The 22500-nt window shown below is 35.2% G+C and overlaps 1 protein-coding gene across 7 annotated transcripts in view; it reads left to right on the top strand.

Moving 5' to 3' along the window:
* HDAC4 (histone deacetylase 4) overlaps nucleotides 1–22240 on the top strand; it is a 55523-nt gene extending 33283 nt beyond the window's left edge. For all 7 annotated transcript variants that reach the window (XM_085656893.1, XM_085656892.1, XM_085656891.1 and 4 more), the window contains 16 exons: nucleotides 5404–5463; nucleotides 7619–7866; nucleotides 11050–11154; nucleotides 13237–13362; nucleotides 13505–13587; nucleotides 14718–14827; nucleotides 15994–16128; nucleotides 16924–17021; nucleotides 17106–17243; nucleotides 17394–17679; nucleotides 17853–18290; nucleotides 18445–18714; nucleotides 18799–19136; nucleotides 19272–19826; nucleotides 19931–20070; nucleotides 20386–22240. In XM_085656893.1, the coding sequence (XP_085513019.1) occupies nucleotides 5404–5463; nucleotides 7619–7866; nucleotides 11050–11154; nucleotides 13237–13362; nucleotides 13505–13587; nucleotides 14718–14827; nucleotides 15994–16128; nucleotides 16924–17021; nucleotides 17106–17243; nucleotides 17394–17679; nucleotides 17853–18290; nucleotides 18445–18714; nucleotides 18799–19136; nucleotides 19272–19826; nucleotides 19931–20070; nucleotides 20386–20449 (3194 nt within the window). In that variant the 3' untranslated portion in view covers nucleotides 20450–22240. The remainder of the gene's footprint in view (nucleotides 1–5403; nucleotides 5464–7618; nucleotides 7867–11049; nucleotides 11155–13236; nucleotides 13363–13504; nucleotides 13588–14717; nucleotides 14828–15993; nucleotides 16129–16923; nucleotides 17022–17105; nucleotides 17244–17393; nucleotides 17680–17852; nucleotides 18291–18444; nucleotides 18715–18798; nucleotides 19137–19271; nucleotides 19827–19930; nucleotides 20071–20385) is intronic.
* The last annotated feature ends 260 nt before the right edge of the window (nucleotides 22241–22500 follow it).

Raw genomic sequence — 22500 nt, 5'->3', positions numbered from 1 at the left:
TTCCCACGCGAACAGCTACAGAAATAGTCTCTCTCTCTCTCTCTCTCTCTCTCTCTCTCTTCTTTCTCTTTCTTTCTCTTTCTATTTCTCTTTCTATTTTTCTTTTCTCTTTTTTGTCGTTCATTCATTAGCATTCAATATGAGAAATAGTATTCCAGTAGACTTAATTAATTATCCTCCTTTCGATCTCTTATACTTAATTAATATCCTAGACTAATGACTCGTTCTCTTTCTCTCTCTCTCTCTCTCTCTCTCTCTCTCTCTCTCTCTCTCTCTTTTCTTTCGCTCTTTCTCATTTCTCAAATAAAAAAGAATTTCGAATTGGATGCTCGAAAAAGTCGATAATAATATTGATAATATTAACGAGAATTTGATGGATTCGTCGTAAAAAATCTTTTTTTTTCTTTTCTTCTTTTTCTTTCTTTCTTTCATTTTTTCTTTTGAAAAATATAAAAGGAACGTCTACTCAAGCAGAAGAGGGTGGGGGGAGAGAGAGGGTTTATTCAAATTCATTGTAATTCGTGGTTAGGCGGCGTTTAAGTGCGTACATCCGGAGAACACTTTGTGGTAGGTTGCTCGGTCAGCACAATTACCTTAATTAATGTGGGCCCTAATTGTTGCCGCCAGAGAGTACTAGTAGCCGACGCTCTTTCTCTTACTCTTCCCTTTTTTATTTTTTTTTTTTTATTTTTTTTTTTTTTTTTTTCTTTTACTTTCTGTATGATACACAATGTGCTCTATGATACATAAGACTCGTTTCAGCGTCGAGACGATAATTTTATGTCGTTGACGAATTGCGATGACGAATCGTTCGTAAAAAATAAAACAAAAAGAAAAAAGAAAAAAAAAGAAGACAAGGTAGAAGGAAAATCGTAACGCGAAAATAAATTTTTCTTTTTTTTATTTTTTTTTTTTTGTGCGTCATAATGTTTCGTCGAAATTTTGTTATCATTTTTGAAAGCTTTCATGTTTTTTTTTTTTCATAAATTTGAATAGTTTCGTCGGAAGTATACTCGTCGCACAATTTATGCAAAATTCTTTTTCGTTCGATCAGTAAAAACGATTTTTTTTTTTTTTTTTTTTTTTTAATTATTTTATTTTATTTTATCTTTCCTTTCCTTTTAACATGAAGAAATGTATAAAAGAGATTATTGTGGTAAAAAAATTTTGATACTTTTCTCATAATTTTTATGTAAGATATTAAAGATTATGTAATTCTCGTTCCTCGTCAACGTCGTCCGCCATTTTGTTAGATTAAACTGATCGCAACGCTCGTAAATATCTGAAACGCTCTCGAGATTCTTTTTTATTTTTTTTTTATTTTTTTTTCTTTTTCTATTTCTTTCTATTTCTTTCTCTCTCTCTCTCTCTCTCTCTCTCTCTTTTTTTTTTTCTTTTTTGTTATCACGAGATAGATCGATCGATCCAAGCGTACTTTCTCGTTCGCTCGTACGGATTATTTATTATCTATGCAACTTCGTTCCTTCCGTGCGTCGACTGAGCACTTTCCAAGAATACCCGCGAATCGTACGAGACTTCCTGAATTATTCAAATCCTGGATGTCAGGTATTTCTGTCCTCGCGAATCTACGTGAGCGTTCGCGCAATTTTAAAACGAATCTCTGTATGTCCCTCTTTCTCTGTCTCTGTGTGTAAAAAGAGAAAGAGAGAGAAAGAGTATATCGTTCGAAGCTTCGTATATATAGGCTCACATTTATATCTCTTATATCTTAGTTACAGAAAATTATTGAATACTCGTCGGAAACGAAATATCAGCATATATTTATTTATTTATTTATTTGTCAATTTATTAAGAAATCTGACGTTTATTTGATTCGATGATTTATCATCTTGTGTAGAAAGTTCGAACTAACTTTACCGTTAGTTCAAACGAGTCACAAGTATGTCGTAATATCAACCAACGATAATCAACCAGAAAGAGAGAGAAGGAGAAAGAGAGAGAGAGAGAAGGAGAGAGAGAGTCCACATTTCCAAGAAAATACCATCATCCCTGTCTCTTTTCTCTTTTCTCTTTATTTTAATCTTCTTTCCTCCATCTCTCTCTCTCTCTCTCTCTCTCTCTCTCCATATATATATATATATTTCTCTCTCGTTAATTTTTATCACTCGTATAAGTTTCTCGTAAGAGTCACGCAAACTGTACGACAGGTGTAATGATTTTTAAACGAGTCGGCACTGAAGATCGAAAAAGGAAAATGGAAGATTTAGTTCGGAAGTCGATTTACCACTCTCGTGACGGCGATCCACAGAGCGTGAAGGAGATGAGAGGACAAACGCAAAGCAAGAAGAAGAAGAAGAAGCAGAAGAAGTCTCTCTTCGGATTAACCTTGGACTTGACTCGAAGGAATGCAGCGTACAGTGACCTCCTCTCGTTCCTTCCTTCCTCAGCCACTCGCACGTTCTTGCTCACCTTCCTTCCTTGGCCGCCATCATGAACGAGAGCCACAGTTAGGTCCACCGTTCATCGACGGTTGGCCCAGTTCATCGACGACGCCCTTCTTCTCTCTTAGCGACCCTTTCATTTTAGTTTCACTTCTTCGCTGATGTATCTTTTCAAATGGGAACAATTTGAACGAGGAAAGAAATTTCTTATTGAGAAATGGATACTTTATTTTATGTCAATTTTAATCTTAAATCTAATTTTAATTTTAATTTTAAATTTAATTTTAATTTTAATTTTTTCTTTTTTCTTCTTTTTTTATTTTTTTTTATTTTTTTTTCTTTTTTTTTTTTTCTTTTTCTTTTTTTCTTTTAATGATTTAGTAATTGTTAAGAATCTTTTATTTTCTTATCTAACTTAAAACTTGACGACTGAATAAAATTGTCTTTATATTCTTTTTTCTTTTCTTTCCTTTTCTTTTTCTCCTATCTTTCTTTTCTTTGCTTTGCTTTTTTCCCTTTACTCGATTTTCTCAGTGACGGTTATTTCGTGCAGTTATTATTTTTATTATTATTAATATGATTATGATTATGATTATGATTATGGTTATTATTTTCTTTTTTTTTTTGTTTTTTTCTTGTTTTTTTTTTGTTTTTTTATTTGTTGAATGGATCTATACGAAGAACGAGTGTAGGACATATGAAAAAAAGGAGAGCATCGATCTAAGAATGAAGTTAGCTTATCGAATCAAAGAATGCACAGACGGATAGATAAACACAATTTATTAGTATCTCCCCCGATGAAAGATATTACCTAAAGAAAGAGATATAGCGTAAGTAGAATTATAAATAAAAGGGATATATCAAATAAAAGGATAAGAGGAACATTGATCTTTAGCTAAAGTTGGCTTATCCAGTCTGGCAAAGAGACAGGCATATATTTCATTAATTGCTCAACTTATAGCAGCAATATTACGATCGAATTTATCTTGAAGGATAGAAAGATCAGAAAGCCAATGTATTTATGTATGAGAGAAGAAGATAGTGAGTTATTAGAGATTGACAAAATGCGAATTAATGTAAGATAAAAAGAAAAGAGAACAAATTAAAGAGGAAAAAAAAATTATAAAAAAGAAACAGAGAGAGAGAGAGAGAGAGAGAGAGAATGAGTTAAGGATTATTATTGATATTTATTTATTGGCTCGTTGCCTCGATGGATTCATCATTCTATAAATAATCCCCAACAAAGGTGATTACGAGTAACAAAGCTCGCACTCTTTGGCTATTAGACACGTAATGACACGCGACACGCAACCCTCGTCCTCTCTCTCTATATATATATATCTTTCTATCTATATATATGTATATATATATATACGCATGCATATGTTTGTGTGTGTAAATATATATATATCTATTCACGACAAATGATAGTACAGAAAAAGAATGATAGAAAGAAATAAGGGAACAGATCGTAGATAAGAGTTCAGTTAATCGATAATAATAAGATAGCGAATGAAGGAATAAAGTATTGGGTGGTGATGGTCTTGCTATTGGCTTTGCGATGATATTAAGGTCATTATGATGACTGTATCGGTAGTGTTAGTGGTAGTGATGGTATTAGTATTGGTAATGATGATAGTGGGTAACGATGTTTCTGTACGTTGTATTCTGTTGGCGGCCTTCGCCTTAAAATAGTACATCGATGACTTCGTACGATTATCTTCATCTGCTCTTATTTCTTTTTTTATTTTTTCTTTGTATTTTTTTTATCTTTCTTATTCTTTTCTTTTTTTTTTTTTTTTCTTTTCTTTCTTGTTTTGTTTGTTTCTTTGCATTTTGACGTACATAGTACATGAGCATTGAAACGTATATATGTACTATTGCGTATAAAATTATATTTAATATTTACAATAAGTATTTGTTATTATCTATTTATTCGTAGATCGAAATTCGATTAGATTTCTTTAGTTCTGGGAAAGTTTTCCTCGATGAATTAGAAATGACGAGAGAGAGAGAGAGAGAGAGAGAGAGAGAGAGAGAGAAAAAAAAATATATGAACATGTGTGTATATATATATATATGTAGAAAAAAAGAGAGAGAGAGAGAGAAAGAGAGGGAAAGAGATTTTAATTCTATATCTTTAATTTTTTTTTTTTTTCAATCGTACGAGGCGCCGATACTCGATTAGGAATTGCGTCGATCGGTTAGAAGTTTGCATAATCGAGCCGCTCGATAGAGCCCGGTCGCTTGCGCGAGGTCTTTCTATGTGATCGTTTAGAACGTTTATTTCCGTCCTTCATGTATATAAGCATATATATCTTTTATATCGTATTGCCGATAATGTTTCTTCCTCTCTCTCTCTCTCTCCCCCTCTTCATCCCTCTCACTCACTCTCTCTCTCTCTCTCTCTCTCTCTCTCTCTCTCTCACTCTTTTTCTCTATTCGCATTTATTTCAGTTAACTTTGGATTTTGAAAAGTCGAGGCGTTTTAAAAAAAATTGACTGCTTTATCTAATCATTAAGTAGCAAAAAAGAAAAGTGTGTAAGAGAGAGAGAGAGAGAGAGAGAGAGAGAGAGGCGTAAATGTTACGTGAACGCCAACACGTTTCTTAGGCACGTTTTCTGCTTGAAACAGGACAAAACTTATACGTATATAAGTACATATACACATAATGTGTAAAAAAAAAGTGATAGAATAGAAAGAGAAGGAGAAGGAGAAGGAGGAGGAGGAGAAGAATATCGTTAGGATATTCTGGGCGATGCGATTAGACATTTTCGATAAAACGTCTTATCGGATAAAAATAATAACACGTCATCGATGTCGCCATTTAAGCAATAGCCCTCTCCCATTTGTAATACGATAATTTTATTATTATTATTACTAATATTATTAATATTATTAATTAATTAATAATAATAGTAATATTAATGGTAATGGTAATAACAATAATAAATATTTTCGATTAAAAGGAAACTCACTCTTCTCTCGACTTTGTTTCAGAAGACGTGGGCTATAGGAGTATCGAGATCACGTCGGCTTTCACGCATCTACCTCAAAAGGGTAAGGCTCGTGTGGTCTTCAAAAGGGGGATGGGAGGGGGGAGGGGGATGGGAAAGCATAAAAAAAAAACTACTAGAAATCCATTAATCCGAACATGATTATAATTGTCTAAAGGCGAATCACTTCAAACTTGTTTGAAATTACGAGAGTAACAAATGGCATTCAATAACACGCAGTAATGCCAATATTGGATATTATCGATAAAGTTCTGTACGTATTTAACGAGCAATTATTTATACTCGAAAGATCGAGAATCAGGATGATAGAAATATGTTGTTAATATCAATTAATACAAATTACATTGTATATTATCAATGGAACTACCGACCTATTTTTTTTTTTTTTTTTTTTTTTTTTTTTTTTTTTATCATGCCACACATCTCAAGTGTGGCATGTATGTTACTTTGAAAAACCAGAACAAAAAAGAGACAGAGAGAGAAAGAGAGAGTGGGATAGAGAAAGAGAGAGAGAGAGAGAGAAAAGCAAACAAGCAAACGTTGGACTCATTAACATTTTTAATCTATTCCATTGTAGTTTACATAGTTGAAACGATTATGATATTCGCATTTTGAAACTTTTAACTTTTACAGCCTATTAAATATTAATGAACATTATTAAAGAAAATGTATTATTGAAAAAGTAAAATATATTTTATAGATTTGATAAGTAACCCGGAAGCACATATGTATTGTAATAATAATTATTATATCGTATTAGGCTTCGTAGGTTGTCGTCGTCGACGTCATCGTAGTTGCCGTTGGTAAATGTCAATTGCATGAAAAGTTATCGTCGATGAAATGACTCGTTCGTTCGTTCGTTCGTTCGTTCGTTCGTTCGTTCGTTCGTTAGTTAGTAGTTCGTTCGTTAGTTCGGTTGGCGGCGAGTCGCGTTGCGAGAAGAAAGCAATAGCGCTATAAATATCTCGTGGTACCTCTCGCGGATCCGCTTGGCGAAACTTGTTTGCTGTAGCCGCTTGAGGCGCGTGCGAGGAGCTCGGATTGGTTGAGGATAGAAGGCTTTTTACCCCTCCAACCATAGTCGCATGCTCTTCAAATAAGCCCTCTCTTCCCCTCTCGCGGCCAGTGTCGCGTTCGGCGGCCGTCGTCGTGCTTCCGTGAACGATTCGTAAAGTATTATCATCGGTAACACTCCTCAGCATCGTTTAGTCCGCGATCTGCCTCGCGAGCGAGCGAGCGAGCGAACGAAAAAGAACGGTTTACTTGCTTCGTTACCTTCTTTTTTTTTTCTTTCCCTTTTTTCTTTTTCTTTTTTTCTTTCTTTTTTTTTTTTTTTTTTTTTTTTTAATTTCTTTTTCTCATTCGCCTATGGATTACCATTAATTAATACGTTGTATCTTAGTTTCTCTTTTATTCCAGTGGTGACTCTAAATTTAGCGCTGACCGTCGTGTCTTGTCACGTCGTCGTTAGTATCACCGAGGAATACGTTTCGTGTGGTGTTTCTTTTTTTTTCTTTCTTTTTTTTTTTTTTTCCTTTTACTCTCTCTCTCTCTCTCTCTCTCTCTCTCTCTCTCTCTCTTTGTCCACTGGATTTTTTTAATAGTTTATCTTTCGTCATTATTATTATTATTATTATTATTATTATTATTATTATTATTATTATAATATTTGTATCTTTCTTTTTCTTTTCTAATTTCGATAGTTCTCTTCGTTTTTATTATTCGATAAGAGCAAAATATAGATTAACCAAGTCGCGTATAATCCCGTCTAATAGTATTCGCGTCGAATTTGACAATATACCCGATATACATATAGTGCGATCGAGATTTCTTTGTGTTTCATATTCTTCGTTTGTTCGTTTCTTTCTTTACTCTCGATTAATACATTTTTTTGTGTCTACGTAACGAAAGTTTGACTTTTATATTCATCATCAACGAAAACGTGCGACGATAAGGAAAAAGAAAGAAAGAAAAGAAAAAAAAAAAAAAAGAACTGAATTGTCTCGTTGATGAAACGAGATGAAGAAATATTTTTGAATTGTGTATTTCTTTTTGGGAATCAAGAGAAGCAAAAGAAATAAATATGAGGCTCCACGTGGAGCAACCTGCTCGGCCACTAGCGCGTTATCCGCTTGAGGCGGTTGCCCGAGACTCCTCGCGATTTTTACCAGATGTCTGCTGTTATATGTACTACGTAGAGATGGCCAGGGACACCCCGGGCTCGCCTATGTCACGCCCGCGGGATTTGGGTAGCGGAGGTGGTGGCGGCGGCGGCGGTGGCGGAGGAGGCGGCGGCGGTGGTGGCGGTGGCGGCGGAGGGGGAGGAGGTGGCGGGGGTGGAGGTGCTGCAACGGCCACCTTAACTTCCGGCGCCTATCATGCTGCAGTTGCTACCTCCGATCCAACGACCCTGCATGGCCACGCTTTGCAACAGAAAATACTCGAGGTAACGTATGCCTTCATGGGCGCGACCTTCTTTTCTATTATCAGAGAGATCTCTTCCTATTTCTTCATCCTTCGATCATTTTCTGCTTGTCTGTCTGTCTATCCGTCCGTCCGCCTTTCTATCTGTCTCTTTCCACCCTTTGTCCACTTCTTTGTTTTACATCCCTAATTCTTTTCAGCTATATATTGCCTTTTCGATGCAAGCGTCGATCGATATTACATCGACGAATTAGTTCAAGGCCGAGGGAGATTCGCGAGCATTGCGCGCGACTGCTGCGACCGTTTGTAAAAGAAAAAAGTGCGAGAAACGATAGAAAATTTGAATTCGTAAATGATTGAAAATCCTCTATGATTGAATATTTCTAAGATAATTTTCTTTTACTCTATCGACCATTATCGACGATTATTCATGATACAAAAGTAACCATACATATAAATAATACAAATCACCGATTGAGTTTTCTTTTTCTTGTCATACATTTTACTCGTAGGTAATCCAATGATAATATGTATTCTATTCTTGACACTTGAACCATATGCACGTCATCAAGGCAAAACCCAGAGTAACGTCGATAGCCGATCCGAAAGTCGTCCAATCGTTCCAAGAAAGTATCTAAAGTATTTGGAAATTTTTAAAAAAGTATAAGAGATAGAAGAAGGAACAAAACAAGTAAGAGAATAATTTCAATGAAAATAATAAACTGTACCTGAAGTCTGGCAATGACCAAGACAATTATTAAAAGTAGGGCGAAACTATTAACAATCAGGAGCGCTCGTTTGCAAGCTAATATTGTATTTCGTGATCTTCCTGAACCGATTAGACCATGATGAAGATTGTACTCTTGTATCCAAGTTCGAATACCAGCATCTATTTTGACGTCCGTTATGTCCGAACTGACGATAGTCTGAAAGGCGATCTGTTTTTTTTAGAATATACGATCTAAAGATGGCCAGGGACAAGGTCAAGGTCAACCAGAAGTTCAAATTTGTTGTCTCTCTCTCTCTCTCTCTCTCTTTCTCTTACTTACTCCTTCTTCTTCAAACCGACAAAGTTTTCGATTTCAGTGAAATAAAGTGTGAGAGAGAGAGAGAGAGAGAGAGAGAGAGAGAGACAGAGAGAGACAGATAGGCAGACAGAAAGAGAAAGCAATCATTGTCGAAGCAAGGAAGCTTGCGTGCTCGTCAAAGTTTTGCGGTAAGCGGAGCGAGTCGTGGCTATTTCCGTTCGATATACTAACAAAGTCGCAGGCCAAGGCCACGGAATCGAGGGGTGCACGGCAAAGGGGACAGGGTGGCGGCGCCAGTGCTACCCTAACGTCGCAATAGCTCGCGAGACAATCGGCGCAAAGCAAATGGCCGCAAGGTGCTCTCACACTGATCTTTGGTGCTCCCAGACATATAGGACAAATCTCACGATTGTACGCTAAAACTGCTGGCCGTTGCTCGGTGAACTCGCTTTAATTGATCGATCACGAGATATTTTTATCATTATATATAGATGCCTTAGATACGTGTTTATATATATATACACACACACACACATATATATATATTTATAAATATATATATGTATAAGTGTGATGATAAAGTCAAGTGTATTATTTAGAAAAAGAAAGAATTGTATTTATATAATAAAATATGTAACTAAATGTTTTATGATAGAATGAAAGTAGAATAAAGGATAAACAATTTTATATTCAACAGAAAAGAAAATAAACGAGTATGTTAATGAGTATATATATATATATATAGTGTTTTATAAAAAACTGAACAAATAATTTAACGAATAGAAGGGAAATAAACGAGCTTTATAAAATAGGAATTAGTAACGTGGAATATATTGGCATAAAGGAAAACATTGGAAATTATTAATTAGCTTGTTACGAATTTATCACATAATTATATTTGTTAAAAACCTGATTTCTTTCCCCTCAGATCCGACGATGTCTTCGTTAGATTTATTCTTCCTTGTTAAAAAACGTAAGGGCCATTTCGGTGAAGAAAAAAGTGGTTTTCTTTTGTAAAGGAGGACATAGGTACCAAAGCCAACTACCAAAATGGTTGCCTTTACGGCATATCCTTTCCATCCAGAAGAGGAGGATATCTCGTTACGAGGAATAATCAATGCGAGCGTTCTCGCCTTAGTTTGTTCCGTAAAATTCATTCTATCGTGTTTTCTGCATTGGTTTATCGGCTGATCGATTTCTTAGTGAGATTTCTTTTTCTTTAGATAACAGGCATCTTCGGAACGTCGAGAAGAGCAAGCAATATCGAATGTGTATATAAGATCGAAACGCGTTCTTTTGTTCGATCTCTCTCTCTCTCTCTCTCTCTCTCTCTCTCTCTCTCTCTCTCTCTTTCTCTCTCTTTCTCTCTCTTTCTTTTTCTTATGAGAGAGAGAGAGAGAGAGAGAGAGAGAGGGGTATAAAAAATTTTTCCTAGTGATAGATTCAAGTTACATTTGTATTTGATCAAATAAAGTTCTTTCGTACAATTATCTCTTAGTATGTATCATCGAAGATATTTAATCCTATATCTCTAAGAATTTTATAATAACATTCTAATCATGTTGGAAATGTATTTAATGTTTCCGGAATTTTACAAACTCTCTTAATTTTATGATATGTATACATCTACCAACGTGTATAAACGTATACGAGAATAGGTGGAGATTACGAGATCATCGATCATTATTCTTGTAGTTAACTCTCGCGATGACTCTTAGATAATTCTTGGAATAATATTTTTAGACTCCGGAAAGAAATGGAATAGAGGTATCTCGTCATTGCTAACTAAGAGAGAAGCAACGATATGCACTGCGTCGATTTTACTACGTGCTCGTTCATTCGCGGACGTAACCAATTGGCAAGAGAGCTGACGCTTTGGCTACTCTGCCGTTTGTCGTCTGTCGTCGACCCACGCATTTCCTTCTGGGCGAATGCCATCCATCTTCCCGTCTTAACCATGACTTGTGTGGTTCTAATTATTCCAAAAAAAGTCTTTCATTTCTTTTCTCCTCTCTCCTTCCTTCCTTCCTTCCTTCCTTCCTTCCTTTCTTCTTTTTTTTTTCTCTTTATTTATCCATCCATCCATCTATCTATCTATTTATTTTAATAGTCTCTCTATTATTTCAAAAAATTCAAATTTGGTGCATTACCCTTGAGATGTCTGGGTTTGGTTCCAGCTACAGCAGCACCATCAGCTACAGCAACAAATCCTGCGGCAGCAGTACCAAGCACAGGAACGGCAATTGGCCGAGATGCACGAACAACAAATGCATCAGCTCAAGGTATTACTCGACTTATCCATTTTTTTTTTCTCTGACCTTTTATTTTTTTTATTTTTTATTCTTTTTTTCTTTTTTTTATTTTTACAATCATCAATCAAGTACATTTAATAATAATTATTTTTTTTCTCTTTTCGCAACACATAATGTAATTATTATCAAGCTTGAGGTTTAATATATTTAAAAGATAGAGAGAGAGAGAGAGAGAGAGAGAGAGAGAGAGAGAGAGAGAGAGAGAGAAAGAGAGAGAGAGAGAGAGGGAGAGAAAGGTGGAGCGATAAAGGTTTTAATCAATCAGGATATTTCGAAGCTCGTTATTTATAAACAAAGTTCATGGTATATATTTTCCAATATATATATATATATATATATATATATATATATATATATATATATATACTATATATATATTTAGGATTTCTTCGAGCAGAACGCATCCTTGCATCTTAGTCGACGTTCCCTGTCGTTATCATCATCGCTTACGTATTCAGAAAAAGAAATTGATAACAAAGTGTACAATAATTTTATTTTTGGAATCATTTTTCTCTCTCCCTCTCTCTCCCTCTGTGTATCTTTCATTCTTTCTCTTTTTTTCAACGATAAGAACATATATATGTATATATATATATGTATATATATATCACATATTATCTCTCAAACGAGTCGCTCAATATTTACGAATCATTTAAAAATTGAGCATTTATGTTAAATCTCATTAACAACAATAATATCACAAGGACCAACATACATCGTGTGTTTGATATAGCTTACTCGTCGAATTCAAAAAAGAATGGAAATTCGCGTCGCACTCTTGCCTGTTAAAGTAGTAATACACATGCACATTGAAAGTCAATCCATTCATTCAAAGTATCCGCGAAGAGTCGAAAGTCCGTACGGAATATTCCTCTCATTGTGTTGTGTGTCGCCATGTCGGGCGCCGTATCGTGCGTCATAGAGGGACGACACGACAACTCTGATGATGATAATGATGATGATTATGATGATGATTATGATGACGATGACAATAATGATAATGATGATGATGATGATGATGATGACGATGACAATAATGATAATGATGATAAAAATGATAAATGTTAATTGTAAAAATAAAATCGTATTATTTTCGTAGCACGACAGTAATACGAAATAATATTACGGGGTTAAAAATGGCGACGAGAAGAGAGAAAGTGAAAGATCGTCTTTCTCATCATCGCGATAATATTTTATGCGTACGTCTGTGGGTGCGTTTGTCTCTGTGTACGTGTGTGTATGTGTGTGTGTGTGTGTGTGTGTGTTTAAAGAACGTGGGCACTAATTCGAAAGCGGAATTATGCAGCCGAGCAACAACGACGAAGATGTGTCTTGACGTAATTGCAAGCCTTTTATTCTTGGAGTTCTTGCAACGAGTGTGACACCACAATGTGTGCTTTATAACGGTTTATCTCTCTCTCTCTCTCTCTCTCTCTCTCTCTCTCTCTCTTTTTCTCCCTCTCTTTCTTTCTCTCTTTTTCTCCCTCTCTTTCTTTCTTTCTCTCTTTTTCTATTTTCCCATGCTATTTTCGGCATCAAAAGCGCATAAACCACGCGCCTCCTCCTTCCCGTGTGTTCACCTGTCGGGATGGAACGCGCCCGCGCACACAACCGTCACTTCCGCTAACAGGTGCTAGCAGGTGTTCGAGCGTACAGGTGGAAACAGGTGGTTCCGTTTCGAATTTCCCGCGTAAATACGTAGGCGTCGCTATATTGCGACTCCCGTTTCTCCGCGGGCTTCTCAAATTACTTTCGATATGATCTTAATTATTTTTTTTTTTTTTTCCAATCTCGATATAATATTCCTTTCTTTTCTCAACCTTTCTCTTTTTTCTTACTTTCCTTTTTAATTTTTTTTTTTTTTCTTTTTTTTTTCTTGTTTCATTTTTATTTTCGCTACAGATAAGTCGTCAGATTGAGACTAACTTAAACTAAAGAAAAGGAATATTTTCTAAAGGGATTTTTGTGTTTAGATAAAATTGTTAGACGAAAATATCAATTGTTATTATACACTTTAGTAGCGCTTTAAGAGAAGTAACGCTTTAATCGTAGCTTTGGGAAAAGCAGAAACAATTGGAGGAGCAATTGAGGGAAAAGGAACGATTAGAGGCACTCAGGAAGAAGGACAAGCACGATCATAGCGCCATCGCTTCGACGGAGGTTAAACAACGTCTTCAGGTAGACTTTTTTCTTTTTTTTTTTTTTTTTTTTTCTTTTATTTTTTATTTTTATTACTTTTAAAATTTATTATCGTCTATCTAATCTCTCGTACGTATTCTTTTTTTCTTTTTTTTTTTTATGATCGTGATTTTTAACATAGAGTTTCCTGGTTAACAAAAAGCAAAGGGAAGCCGCTGCAGCGGCGAACGGGGCCGTCCCTGGTACACCTGGATATAGAAGCTGGTGAGTATAATTTTTATTTTTCGTTGATTAAACAAAACAAAACAAAAATATATATATATATATATATATATATATATATATAAAACTAGTTGACTATATTAAGTAGACTCTAATAGAGAGAAAATAATTTATTTATATCATACGAAATAAAAAAGAAAAAAAATAGAGTTATAAAAAGAGAAATTTCACGGACGTCTATTTTTATAAGACAAAGCAGTTATCTTATTATATAAGAGTCTTATTATTATATCGTAGATATATCCCACGTGATACGTTTTACACGTTTTACACGTCGAGTTAAGATATATAACATACAAAGAGAATACAAAACTGGCTGACACGTGCGACGCTCAAGTTCATTATACGATTGGCACGAGAATTGATCCGGCAACGGTCCAACTAAATCCGATGCTTCATTATCTATATTCGAGTTAGTCAGTTTACGATGTTGCCGACCGAGTCGAATTGAGATTCGCACGTCGTTTTTGTTTTAATGGCTTGTTGTTAGGTCGTCTTGATAGCCCCGTCTTCGTCGTCCTCGTCGTACCGTCCTCCTCCTCCTCCTCCTCCTCCTCTTTCTCTTTATCTTTCTCTTTCTCCTCCTCCTCCTCCTCCTCCTCATCCTCTCGTTTCTTCTTGTTCTTCCTCTTTGTCGTCGACAGAGTAACGGTAATAGCACAACCTGGCCCAGTTATCCATTTAGCTACGGGCAACGAGCTCTCGAAAATATTTCCTCGTCCTCGACCAGACGAATATCATTTGTGCATCTCTACAAATTAAACGAATGATTTTCCTTAATCGAACTTGTTTCTCTTTAGTATTATTATTATTATTATTATTATTATTATTATTATTATTATTATTATTATTATTATTATTATTATTATTATATTATTATTATTAATATTATTATTATTATTATTTCCAATGGAATTTGTTATACGTCAAAAGAAGTTTAGAATTCCTTTTTACTTTTTCCTTTTTTTTTCTTTTTTGTTTAGAAGGAAATACTTCGTTTAGAACGAAAAGAATACTTACTTTGACTTTTCTCTTCTTCAAATTGACTATTGTATTTCTTTTCCTTCTTTTTTTTTTTCTTTTTTTTTTCCCTCCCCTCTTTCTTTTTTCAGGTTGCAGCCACAGTCCGAAACAACGAGCAACACAAATTCCTCGCATCCTTATCGTATGCCACAGATGTTGCAGGAGAAGTTTGGCGATGATTTCCCATTGAGAAAGACAGGTATATATTAACGAGGATCATAGTTTGATGTGCGCAACCTCGTGAGGATTAGTCTCTGTGTGCCAGTAGAATGCCTACTAAAGCATGGATTTTTTTTGCGATCGGCCAAGTCGCTCTGTCGCGACACGATTTACGTTTTTTTTTTCCATGAGATATGATAACGATCCCTCCCCCCCACCCCCCAAGAAGCAGGAGCTTTGGCGGCCGACCCGCTCGATTTCTCGAATTTCGTTCTCTCGCGTTTTCCTCTTCTTCTTCTTCTTCTTCCTTTTCTTATGTTACTTCTTCATAGATGAAGAAGATGTTGAACGATTGGACGCGTCCCGCGATTTGGTATAATTACATTGGAAAAATAAAATAAAAGAAAAGAAAAGGTTCTTTTTTTTTTTTTATATATCTGTGCGTTGTTTCAATTCGTCATTTAAAAGTTACGCACATCTTTTTCTTTATCGACAATGAAGTCTCTCTCTTTCTCTATTTCTCTCTTTTACTTTTTCTCTCTCTCTTTCTCTCTCTCGCTCTGTCTTTACGTGTAACATATAATAGATTACGTTTATCTTCGTTCGTTTCTTTATTTTTTAATTTAAAAAAATTTTTTTTTATTTTTTTTTTATTTTATTTTTTTTTTCTTTCTCTCTCTCTCTCTCTCTCTCTCTCTCTTCTCTTTCTCTTTCTCTCTCTCTCTTTCTCTCTCTTTCTTTCTCTTTCTCTCTTTGCTTAATACGCCAAGATCCGCACCTTAGATCGAGTGTGTGTGTGTTGCCAATTATTAACGTTATTGAAAACTTGAAGATTTTCAATAGAAATGACGAGAGAAAATAAAAAGAGAATAAACAAATTAATCCTTGTCGATAAATAAATTATATGCAAAAGAAAGAAAGAAACAAAAAAAAAAAAAGAAAAGAAAAGGAAAGGAAAGAATTAGTAATTAAAGAAAGGTGCGTCGATCTATGTATATAAAAAAGAAAGAGAAAAAAAAAGATTAAAAAAAAAAAAAAAAAAAAAAAAAAAGAAAAGGAAATTTCTCGCGATTTTATAAAAACGATCATCGAAAAATCGATTCGTCGTCACGAATTCGAAAACGTCGCGTTCTCGTATTCGTCCTCTTCTTCTTTCTTCCACCTGGTATGATAATGACCGACTAACCCTGGCTGAAAATTGGCCAGCATCGGAGCCGAACCTGAAGGTGCGACTAAAACAGCGCGTGGAGAGGAATATGGCGGCCTTGCGGCACTCGCCCCTGATGGCACGAAGGAAGGATCGTCTTCTGTCGCACCTCAAGCGGAAGTCGCTACTAGCAAGTACGTCACCTTCATTTTACGCTCAAGAGGACCGTCTTCGGACGAACTCGCAAGACCATCCTCCGCGCGTGAGCATTCGCCGAAATTTCGTTGCACCCGTGTTCTTTTTGATTAATCATGATAGCCGTAATAATAATAATAATAATAATAATAATAATAGTAATAATAATAGTAATAATAATAATAATAATAATTAATAGTAATAATAATATTATTAATAATAACAGCAATATTCGTTAGTCTTACTTTTCTTGTTTTTTATTTATTTTTTTGTATCTCTTATCTATATCTATATCTATATCTATATCTATATCTATATCTATCTATCTATCTATCTATCTATCTTCATCTCTCTATTTCTTTTCTATCTTTTCCTTAATTTTCTCTCTCATTTCGTTTCGTTCTGTTTTGTTTGTTTGTTTTTTTTTTTTTTTTTTATTTTTTTTTAATTTTTTTTTTAATTTTTTTTGTTACTTTCCCCCTTTTCTCGTTTTGGACTGTTGACTTGTTGAATTATGCTACTTTGTCCAATTTTAACAGCATGAAAGATCCTTCTTACAATAATATACACACGTATGTAGAAGGAAAATATGTACGTTCGATCTCGCACCCGTAGATCGTGAGTACGGTGAGGTTATCAACAGTTTTCCACATTTTTTTGGCAATACGTAAGCAATGCAATTTCGATGGAATTCGAGCGCCTCGTCGATAAAAAATTCTTTTTTAATTCTTTAAATTCTTTGACCAAGGATCTTTTTGTTTTGCTAAAATAGAACATATGTCGATCGTTTTCAGATGCTGGTAGCAATCCAGAATCGGGGCCTAACTCACCGCCGACTGTTAATAATTCTCAGGCAAGTCCTACCGCAGGAAGCAATACAGCGATACAAGAGGTAAAATTATAACGATCGATAAGTTTTCATTTTCTCACTTTAAAATAATTTCGAAAGTTTCACGTCGTTGTTGTCATTTTATAGGAAAGCGAAAGTACGAGTTATGGTGGCCCGCTGACGAGTAGTAGTCAACAGGGAAGTCTCTCGGATCTTTCGTTATTTAGTTCACCGTCCATGCCCAATATCTCTTTGGGAAGACCACAAATTCCATCCAGCTCGGCTGTAAGTTCAAATAATTGTCTATTTTATAATTAAAATCAGCTTCTGTTGATGATCGATCAGATTTGATTTGATTGAGTTATTAGATAGGCATTATTTCAAATCGGATTATTTCGATAATTACACATAAGAATATAAAATAATCTTTCTCAGCAGAGCGGATCGAAATTAGCACCAGTCTCTGAAGCTGAAGTTCGTGCCGCATTTACGGCTCGTCTTGGTATGCCATTAACCGGTCAAATGTTACCAGGCACATTACCGTTCTATCCATCGCTGACGGTCATCGATGGAGATCCTACGTACATTCACAAACAAATGCAAAATTTGGAACAAGTGTCAGTAGGGAGCAGACAACATCCGGTATATCATACCGCGCCGATTACGGATACACAAGTAGCACATACAAGACTGCAGAAGGCTAGTCACCGGCCTTTAGGTAGTATGTTTTCGCTTTCTTCCCTTAACAAACAATTCCACGTGCGTGCTCTGTTCCGTTAAAAGAAACGAAAGTTTCTCACCAGGAGAATCAAGATGCGAAGCACAGCATGCACATTCGCGATTTATCTCAATTTAGATTAGACATTAGTATTAAATTTATTTCTCATCATCCAGGTAGAACTCAATCCGCGCCATTACCTCTTGGTCATCCGATGTTGCAAAGTGGTATGATGGCACCACCTGCGCATTACGAGGAATACCTGATCGAGAAACAACACCATGATCAACAACAGGCGCACAATTATTTGAAACAACAGATTCGTCAGACCGTATTAACGCGAGTTAGTTCTCGAGGGCAGACCAATCAGTTGGACGAAGCGCCAGAAAGCGAGGAATCCGAAGTGATAGATCTTACGGGGAAAAAGGATTTGTCGGAGGAGAGCGAAATTTCGAAACAGCAGAGGGATCGTGAACAATTTTTGCAACAACAGAGAGATCTGATGATGAGACACACCTTACAGACGAACGAGTCGACGGCCTATCCTGGCGGAAGGAGTTCACAATCCGCCAGACCACTTTCAAGAGCGCTCTCTAGTCCGTTGGTACATTTAGGTAAGCCAGAGATATGTTTGCCCTTTCGTTCGTCGTTTTTTTTTTTTTTTTTTTTTTATTCGTAAAAGTAATAGCGATTGATGGATACACGAGATATATATCCTTCGTCATAAGGAAAAGTAAGATATAATTATTGATTTGAACTTTCACGAAGGACCTCAGGGTGGCGGTGGTGATATGTTTGCTCGGGGCTCACCTCATCGAGCTAACACAGGATTGGCATACGATCAATTGATGCTAAAACACGCCTGTGTTTGTGGTGAAACTGTAAGGGGTCATCCCGAACACGGTGGTAGATTACAGAGCGTCTGGGCTAGATTATCGGAAACGGGATTATCTCAGCGTTGCAGTCGAGTTCGTTCTCGTCAGGCTACACTTGAAGAAATTCAAACGTGTCATAGCGAGGCACACACGCTTTTATTCGGTAATTATAGGAAATGTTTATTACATTTATTTTAAAGTTGCGTTTAAATTTTGCTTTATAACTTATAAGTATTCCATCACGTAGGAACGAATCCTTTGAATCGTCAAAAATTAGACATGTCGAAACTTCCACAATTACCGATCATTGAATTGCCTTGCGGAGGAGTAGGCGTTGATTCCGATACAACGTGGAACGAATTAAATACCGCACCTGCCGCCCGAATGGCCGTAGGATGCGTAGTTGATCTCGCTTTGAAGGCAGCGATGGGTGACATCAAGAATGGCTTTGCGGTCGTTAGACCTCCGGGACATCATGCGGAGAGTAATCAAGCGATGGGCTTTTGTTTCTTCAATTCCGTGGCGATCGCTGCTCGTTTGTTGCAACAAAAACTTGACATCAGAAAGATATTGATCCTTGATTGGGTAAGAACATGGAAATATTAATTCAACTGTTATTTTTAGTGCTGAGTTAGACATTATTTTCAGTATATCATTCGAGGACAGCTATTATTCTCGAAAGGCTTTTTAAAAAAACTTTATATGATAATAATTTTCTAGGACGTTCATCATGGAAATGGAACACAACATATGTTCTACGACGATCCTAGAGTACTTTATCTCTCCATACACCGACACGACGAGGGTAACTTTTTCCCAGGTACGGGTGGACCAACGGAATGTGGTACAGGCGAGGGTTTAGGATACAACGTGAACGTAGCATGGTCTGGTGGATTAAATCCACCAATGGGAGACGCAGAATATTTGGCAGCCTTTAGAACGATCGTTATGCCGATCGCTAAGGTTTTCGATCCTGAAATCGTCCTAGTTTCTGCGGGTTTTGACGCTGCCGTTGGTCATCCCGCACCTCTTGGTGGCTACAAGGTCAGCCCTGCGTGTTTCGGTAGAATGACGCAACAGTTGCTAACTCTCGCAGGTGGTAAGGTCGTTCTAGCTTTGGAAGGTGGTTATGACTTGGCAGCGATCTGCGATTCCGCTCAGGAGTGCGTTAGAGCTTTGCTAGGTGATGAACCAACTCCAATTCGAGAGGATGAACTCACGCGGGCTCCTTGCCAAAATGCCATTGATACATTACAAAAGACTATCGCCATTCAGGTAAACTTTATAAATGATAGTTTATAATAAAAGATAATATCAATCCTTATACTGTCTTACTGAACGTTCAATCTTATTAATTATTTTCTTTTATCTTGATACAGATGTCTCATTGGCAATGCGTTAAACTCTTCGCTCATACCGTCGGTATGAGCGCAATTGAGGCGAGTCAGAAGGAACACGACGAAACAGAAACGGTATCTGCTATGGCTTCGCTTTCCATGCAACAGCCTACGAATCTTACGTGAGTTTTTATTATTTTCAATATCTCGTAGATACATTTAATATCATTATTATTACGATTCAACGATAATATTACGTTATATTAATTATCGTTAAATATTTAAGTGATGGGATTATATGATATTTATTAAACGTATACTTCAATAAAATCATATAGATCAATTAGAAATTAAAAAGTACGAAATAATTATCTCCTATAATAATTAATTCCAATTGATTTGAAATTTACTTAATTAAGTATTATCCTAAGTTGACGAATTAATTATTATTAAATATTAACGAAAACAATTTACTCGTGATCGTTTGTTTCTCATAGAACTACGCCGGATCATTCCCGAGAAGTTTCCGAGGAACCGATGGAGCAAGACGAGGCAAAATGAAGTGTACTCGTTTAAAAGATGTTAGCTATCATCGAGATCATATTGAAAATGAGTTGAGAAACGTCATGAACGCAGAGGTAGAGGAACCGAAGAAAAATGAAAACGAGGGAATCTCGTTTTTTTTTTTTTTTTCAAAGATAAATGTAAATCATGGATTTGGTATGTTTCATTTGGAAAGATTAATCCATGAAAAGTCTACGGTGATGAGATCGTCGACGTGTTTATCTCTATATCTGTAAGTCGTCGACGAACCTTTGATGACGTTTTTCTTTTTTTTTTTCTTTTCTTTTTTTGAAAGACACTACAAAGCATTGAAAAAAATTTTGTCAATTTTTTGTCGAATTAATATTGTCGTTCAATGAACGGAATTTTGTAAACACGCGAGTACACTATTTTCGTGTGTTAAAAGATTATCACGAAGCGAAAGAGCCATTTTATTTGTCGCTTCTTAATTGGATAATCTAACTTTTTGTTCTTTTTTTTTTTTTTTTGTCTCTCTTTCTCTCTCTCTCTCTCTCTCTCTGACATTTTTCTTTTCTTCTTTTCTTTTTTTTTTTTCTTCTCTTCTTTGTTTCATTTTTCTTGTCTCTTTCTTTTTATTTAATTGTCCATCTCACAGAGTATACGATCCAATTTCGTTGTAAAAAGTTGTTGTAACTTGTATAGATACAATTTTTCGATGAAAAGGGCTCAAGTATGGAAGAAATGATTTTTGGTCCTCCGTTAATAACATTGGAAGCCTGTCATATAGAACTTCTTACCAGTGTCTTATTAATCAACAACGAAGGATCCCCCGTGGTTTGAGATAAGAGAGAAACAAAAACTGTCAACAGGCACGAACACAATTCTTTTTATTAACATTATAATATTATATAGAATTAATAAAGGAGAATTGACACGTAAAGATAATTAATTAATTTGTGCTTTAATATTTAATGTGTATCAAAAGATAACAACAAACTATTTACTTTTTCTTTTGTCTCTTCTTTTTTTCTTTTTTTCTTTTCTTTTCCAATCCAATTTTAAACTATACTCTTATTAAAGAATTGTATTATGTATCGTTGACAGTGTTTGGAGTGTGCTTATTAAGGAATAAGGTGTGTGTATATATATATATATATATATATATATATATATATATACACACATACACATATAAAATACAATCTTATGCTTATCGTACTTGCTTTTCATATACATTAATAAAACGTATTCTACATCTTCTACGTACATAAAATTTAAAGTAAGTGAAAACGAGAGAGATGGCGGTCGGGGAGGGGTAGAGGAGGGGAGGGGGAGGGGTGGCCGGGAGAGAAAGAATGCATACAAGACTTCGCGAGCAGATTTAAAGAATTGTCACATTTATGCAATGAATTGTACAAATTGTTTGAAAATTAATCTATTGTTGGATCTATTATGTACAACAAAGAAACTTTTGCCATTATTGTTGTAAACAATATTGTTTTGTATATAATGATCATACTTCATTGTTTACGTTTAACGTATTTCGCATTAATCCTATTATTGTGGCACATTTTAAAATGGAAATTATTCTACTGTGTGCTGCCGGTACAATGACATTTACATAACACGATGCAAACACACATTATATATAGCCCATTATTATATCTTAATCGTTCGTTATTACTTAATCGGTTGATACGCAACATGTAAACGATATCCATTCAATTTTTATTATCAATTTAAGCAAACAATGTATGTTTTATTTTCTGCAAAATTTATTCGACGTACACGTACACCTTTCATCTATATATATATATATATATATATATATATATATATATATATATATATATATATCAGCAACTTTTTCAAAACATATATATATATATATATATATATATATATATATATGTGTGTTTTATGATAAAAGGGATTAAAGTAATGTAAGAACAACGAATATATTTAATTGATCGTTGTACGAGTCTTTTGAAATTCTTAATTATATATTTCATCTCAGGTTGCGATATATATATATCGATATACATATATATATATATGTATATATATATATATATATATATATATAT

This window comes from Vespa mandarinia, chromosome 5 (assembly GCF_050613455.1).
Source record: "Vespa mandarinia isolate Hongniang chromosome 5, ASM5061345v1, whole genome shotgun sequence".
Lineage (NCBI taxonomy): Eukaryota > Metazoa > Arthropoda > Insecta > Hymenoptera > Vespidae > Vespa > Vespa mandarinia.
Note: the sequence above shows the minus strand (reverse complement) of the source record. Positions and strands in the feature narration are given on the sequence as shown.